Genomic DNA, 5,394 nt, shown 5'->3' on the forward strand with positions numbered 1-5,394 from the left:
AGAAAACCCTCCTAGCAGATGGAGCGAGACAACCAAAATCCCTGCTTGCAGAGCACAAAGAACTGAGCCTGGAAAAGATGGGTGAAGGGCTCAATGCTCATAATTAGATGGACCATAGTAGAAAAGTATTTGTTAAAAAAATAGCTAGAGAGAAAAATCATATGGTTATTCTTCTCAAGAGCTGTCTTTACCTTGTCTCTGCAGCATCCAATGTGGTAGTGATGCTGGCTACTGCTGACTGCAGCAATGATGCTTGGGAAGCTGAAGCTGGACAGGCAATGCCAAGTGCTTCTTGCGAAGGAGCACTGTGCACTGCAGCACTGCCACGGTTTAACCCCGGCCGGCAGCTCAGTCCCACACAGCTGCCTGTTCACTCCCCCCTGGTGAGATGGGGGAGAGAACCAGAAGAGTAAAAGTGACAAAACTCATGGGCTGAGATAGACAGTTTAACAGGTAAAACGAACGCTGCACATGCAAGCACAGCAAAGCAAGAGATTCATTCACCACTTCCCATCGGCAGGTGGGTGTTCAGCCATCCCCAGGAGAGCAGGGAACCACCACATGTAATAGTTACTTGGGAAGACAAACGCCATCACTCCAAACATCCCCCACTTCCTTCTTCACTCCAGTTTCCACACCGAGCATGACATCTTTATGGCATGGAATATCCCTTGGCTAGTCTGGGTCAGCTGTCCTGGTTCTGCTCCCTCCTGGCTTCTTGTGCACCTCCTCGTTGGCAGAGCATGGGAAACTGAAAAGCCTTTGACTTAGAGTAAGCCCTATGCAGCAACACATAAACCATCAGTTTATCAATGTTATTCTCATGCTAAACCCAAAGCACAACACTGTACCAGCTACTAGGAAGAAAATTAACTCTATCCCAGCCAAAACCAGGACAAACACACACAGGATACACCTGCAATCGTTACCTTAGATCAATGCTCAGTCCTCAGCAAAGATTTAGCTCTCCACAGTGTTGAGCAATGCTGCGCTGCTGCATTGCTTCCACCCCAAGGGCAGCTGAAACCAAAGCTGCAATCAGTAATTGTGGCCCAGGCAGCATCCACAGACAAAATCCTGGCAAGGCAGCCACTGCCCCCTGTGCATCATGGAATTGTCACAGGGAGCAGCTGGAATTGCCAAGCCCATGACAAGGTGTTAAAATCTGATTATTTTGATACTTACAGGCTTCCTTGGGCCCACAGGCTCTGAAGCAAGGAGACACTCTGCAGCTGTGTGGTCCTGTTTCACCACTGTGTTGGTCCAGTTAAGCAACATCTTGCAATGATGAGCTCTAACAGCTGCATGGGTTTGGTCTTTGAAAATTTCCAGTATTAAATCAAAGAGAATTAGAAAGAGCACTGGGCTTAAATAGGGGCTGGAACATGGCAAAACTGCCGGAATTACAACCAGAAATAAAGCCTGTGTAGAATAAAAAGGACACCAGAGCAAGTGATCCATCTTCTTCAGACTGAGCTACAAAACTTCATTTGAAGGTGAGACCATTCCTAGCAGACACAGAGCAGCTCACTCATCCTGCAGAGACACCAGCAGAAACCTGTCTTCTTCACAAATATGCCCAGGCAAAGCCATGGAGCAATGGATGGATATCCATAGCTGTGCTGCAGCAGGAGGTAAGAGAAGCCACTAAGATCCCAGCAGCAGGACACCCCTCCAAAGTGATGTCCCCAGTGGAGCAATCCCAGCTGAGCCAGGAATACAGAAAACAAAGAATCACCCGCAAAACCTCCAGCATGGCCCCAAACACGAGGGGCTGGACGGGGTGAGCAGCACACATTTCCACCCTCCTCCGGGAATCCCAGGACGAGGAAGGCCCCTGGCAAGGTGCCGTCACTGCTGCTCTCAGGGTGAAAACCAGCTCTTGGCCCCCAGTAACACTGCAGCAAAGCCTGTCTAACTAAATAAATGATGTTGTTTACAGCTGGGAGATGGTCTCCATTACACAATGCGGCCATCCCAGCCAACCTTCCAGGGAGAAGCTGTTCTTTGGGGGGTTGTTGCTTGAAAAAAATGAAGAAGAAAACAGAACTAGCTGAAGCCAACACAGCAGTTTAAGAGCACAGGAAACCTCATCTCCTTCTGCCAAGAAAACAGTGGATCTGCAAATTTGTCCAGTTCACACTTACCATTGGGCATATCATGTATTCGGGGTTTTAGCCACTGTCTGCACAGAGCTGGCAGAGCAGGGGAGAGAAAGGAAACCCAAATCTGTGAAACATGGGGAAAAGAAAAAAAAAAAAAAAGCTGAGACAGACCAAGAAATAAAGAGCAGGGAAATGCACCTGAAGGGAGGGGGCTGAGAGAAGGTGCTTCAAACACATCAAAAACATGAGAACTCCAGCAGAGACAAGTGAGGGGGGGAATCAAAAGTTAGAAGAGTGAGAAAAAGCAAAAGCAGCAACTGTGTCACTTGTTGTCCTGCTGACACATCAGCTGCAAGGCATGTGTCTAGTTCTCTTGGCCATCGTAAGCAAAGTAACCAGCCTGCAGACTGCTGAGTCCTGGCTGCCAGGTGCATCAATCAGTCCCGACTGCACTTTTCCTTTGCGCTCTGGATATAGGATAATAACCAGGGAAAGGCCCAAGGACATGGGTTTTTAGGGACCCAAGCCCAGCTCCAGCTGCTCAATGGCATCTTCAGACCTCCTGGAGACAGGCAGCACCCTGGGAAGCGCAGGATGCTCTTGGGGTGCTCTGCATTTCACCCACGGGGATCATCTTTTACCACTCACAGCAGGCTCAGGGCTTATCCCAGGACGAGGATCTGCCAGGACACAGCACTCCCACACACATTCCTGGCTGGCAGGGAGCATGAGTCTTGCACAGCTCCTAACAGTCTCCCGTTTTACTGCAGAGGAGTCACAGCCATTGACAGGGCTGCGCTCAGGGTTCAGTCCCAGCTTTGCTTTCCTTGGTGTCCTGATCACAGCCTGAATCCAGGGCGCCCACCAGCATGTCCAGCCACACCAGGGTGAGAGCCCCCATCTCAGCTGTCTCTGCTGAAGCCCCAACTGCAGAAAAGTACAAAAATCCACCCCCAAAACAGAGGGGGTTTTGAGCAAACTGCTAAGCAGATCCTGAGAATGGTGATCAACCCAGCAGCAGGAGCCTCTCCCAGACAGATCCCGAGGGAAGTCTGTTACCTGCCGCTGCTTGCAGAGGGCAGGAGGTCAGAAATACTACCATCAGAGCATCATGCTCAGCTGAGAAGTCCCCCTGCCTCCCAGTAATGCTCTTCACAGCAGGGCACTTAATCGGCTTTTATCTGCCTAAAGACTTGATCCTCCCTGGTCTGCAGCAGGAACCAGCTAATTCATTTTCACTGTGCACTAAAATCACAGCCCAACCGACCTTGCAATGCTCGCGGTTCACCTATCCAAAAGGTACACGTTATTTTTCTTGCCTCCTTCTCTGCTATCCATCAGGTATTAGATGCGGTGGCTGACTTGTGGCTGGTCATGTTCTTTCTTGTTATATTTATATTTACTTGTGCAGCAACGGCTGGGCTGAGCCTAAATGTCTCTGATTCATGCCCAAGCATGTGCAGATGTGCACCTGAAGACATTATCCATTGTAACAGAGCTGGACTGAGAGCCCTCCCGGGAGAAATAGCAGCATCCACCATCTCTCTAAACCTTTCCAATAATTACTTGCGGATTCTCTCCACCAACACCTTCAGAAACCTGACTTTCCTTCACAGCCTCTGGCTAGATGGAAACAACCTGACTTTCCTGTCTCCGGGGACCTTCCATGCTCTCAACAGCCTGCGAGAGCTGCACCTCAGCAGGAACCCACGCCTCACCTACCTGCACGCAAACACTTTCAGAGGACTGTTAAACCTCATCAGCCTGGATTTGTCCCACTGCAATATCTTCGAAATCCATCCGCTTCTATTTTCACACCTGCCTTCTTTGGAAACACTCGATTTAGCCTCCAATAACATGCGGTATGTCCCACAAGCCTTTAGGAACCTCTCCAGTCTCACAAAGCTGTCCCTGGAGGGTAACCACATAGAAGCCATTGGCAGAGATTCCCTGAAGGACCTGGAAACCCTGTACGATCTGAATCTCAGGAAGAATCGGATATGGATCATACAAAATGGCGCTTTTACAAAGCTTCTCAGATTAGGAACGTTAAATTTAGGACACAACTTCATTGCTGATTTGCCTAATCAGCTTTTCGATGGGTTGATCCAGCTGAAGACCATGCACCTTGAAGCCAACAGAATCACCGCTATCAACTGCACCTTCAGACATCTGCTGAACTTGAGAAACTTGTACCTGAACAACAACCAGATCTCCTCGATCTCAGACTCCGCTTTCTCGTACCTAAACAAGCTGCACTTCCTTCACCTGAGCAAGAATAACCTCAGTTCCCTCCCTATCCGCTTGTTCGCTGAACTGCCAAAACTGCAGTATGTGTTTTTATCCCACAACCCCTGGAAATGTGACTGCAAGATGCTTTGGTTCTGGCAGTGGAGCACAACGCGCAGGGCAGTGATCGAAGGGCTACACTGTGCCTTCCTGGGCCCTCACAACACGACAGCACTCAATGTCCCCCATCCAGGGGACCTGACGGACTGCACGGTGCCACCTGAGCTGGCAAGCGAAGACAAGTGCAGCGTGGCCAGTACCAGCATTGCTCCTGGGCCTCCTGCTCTCCCCACCAAGGTCATCCTGCTGGCACTTGTCTGCCATGCGTGGTACTTTGCGAGGGGATGGAACACTCCTGTGGCCACGTTTTGACAATGTTTAAATTATAAAGTGGATGACACTTATCTATTTTCTCGATATTTGTTTGTGAACAGTGGTTTTCATTACAGATGGGGTTTATATGGGAAAAGAAGGATTTTATTATATAGGAATAAATGCTTTAATTTATGGGCAATGCTCAAATCTGAAATACTAATATCAAAATTCAATGTAAATGTTTACATACAGAGAAGCTAACGTCAGCAAGTTCAAGGTGGGGGCTTGCGCTGGGTGACGCAGGGCTGGGAAGTGTGGCCTCACCACAACCTCTGTCCTCCCTGTTTCCCAACTGACCACACCACGTGTGATCACCAGGGAAGGGCTGCCTTCCTCTGCCCAGCCTGTACTGGGGATATTGCGAGTATTGCTGAAGCAGGAAAAAATTGCACATGTTCCAGCACATCTGGAGTCCCTAGAAAAGGCTCAGTCCATCAGCATCTCTGAACGTGTGGTGGCTTCCCACAGGTGGCACATGAGGCGCTTTGCTGTTAGAATGTAAGACAGTGTTGGAGGAGTGGACAAAAATGTCACCATGTAAAACATTTTATCACTCAGCTGCTCCTCACAGTATTGAGCCCCAGCTAACACAGCTCTGCACTCACCCCTGCAAAGAGTTCATTTG

General features: G+C 49.2%; 1 protein-coding gene across 1 annotated transcript; it reads left to right on the forward strand.

Annotated features, from left to right (window-relative positions):
* The first annotated feature begins 670 nt into the window (after window positions 1-670).
* On the forward strand, window positions 671-4,835 carry LOC130158905 (nyctalopin-like). Its single transcript, XM_056360012.1, has one exon. It carries the CDS (start codon window positions 3,480-3,482, stop codon window positions 4,764-4,766), a length of 1,287 nt encoding a protein of 428 aa, XP_056215987.1. The 5' UTR covers window positions 671-3,479; the 3' UTR covers window positions 4,767-4,835.
* The last annotated feature ends 559 nt before the right edge of the window (window positions 4,836-5,394 follow it).

This window comes from Falco biarmicus, chromosome 14 (genome assembly GCF_023638135.1).
Source record: "Falco biarmicus isolate bFalBia1 chromosome 14, bFalBia1.pri, whole genome shotgun sequence".
Classification (NCBI taxonomy): domain Eukaryota; kingdom Metazoa; phylum Chordata; class Aves; order Falconiformes; family Falconidae; genus Falco; species Falco biarmicus.

Coding starts and splice junctions, on each gene's coding strand:
- LOC130158905 (XM_056360012.1), top strand. CDS start 3,480: ATGTTCTTTCTTGTTATATTTATATTTACTTGTGCAGCAACGGCTGGG.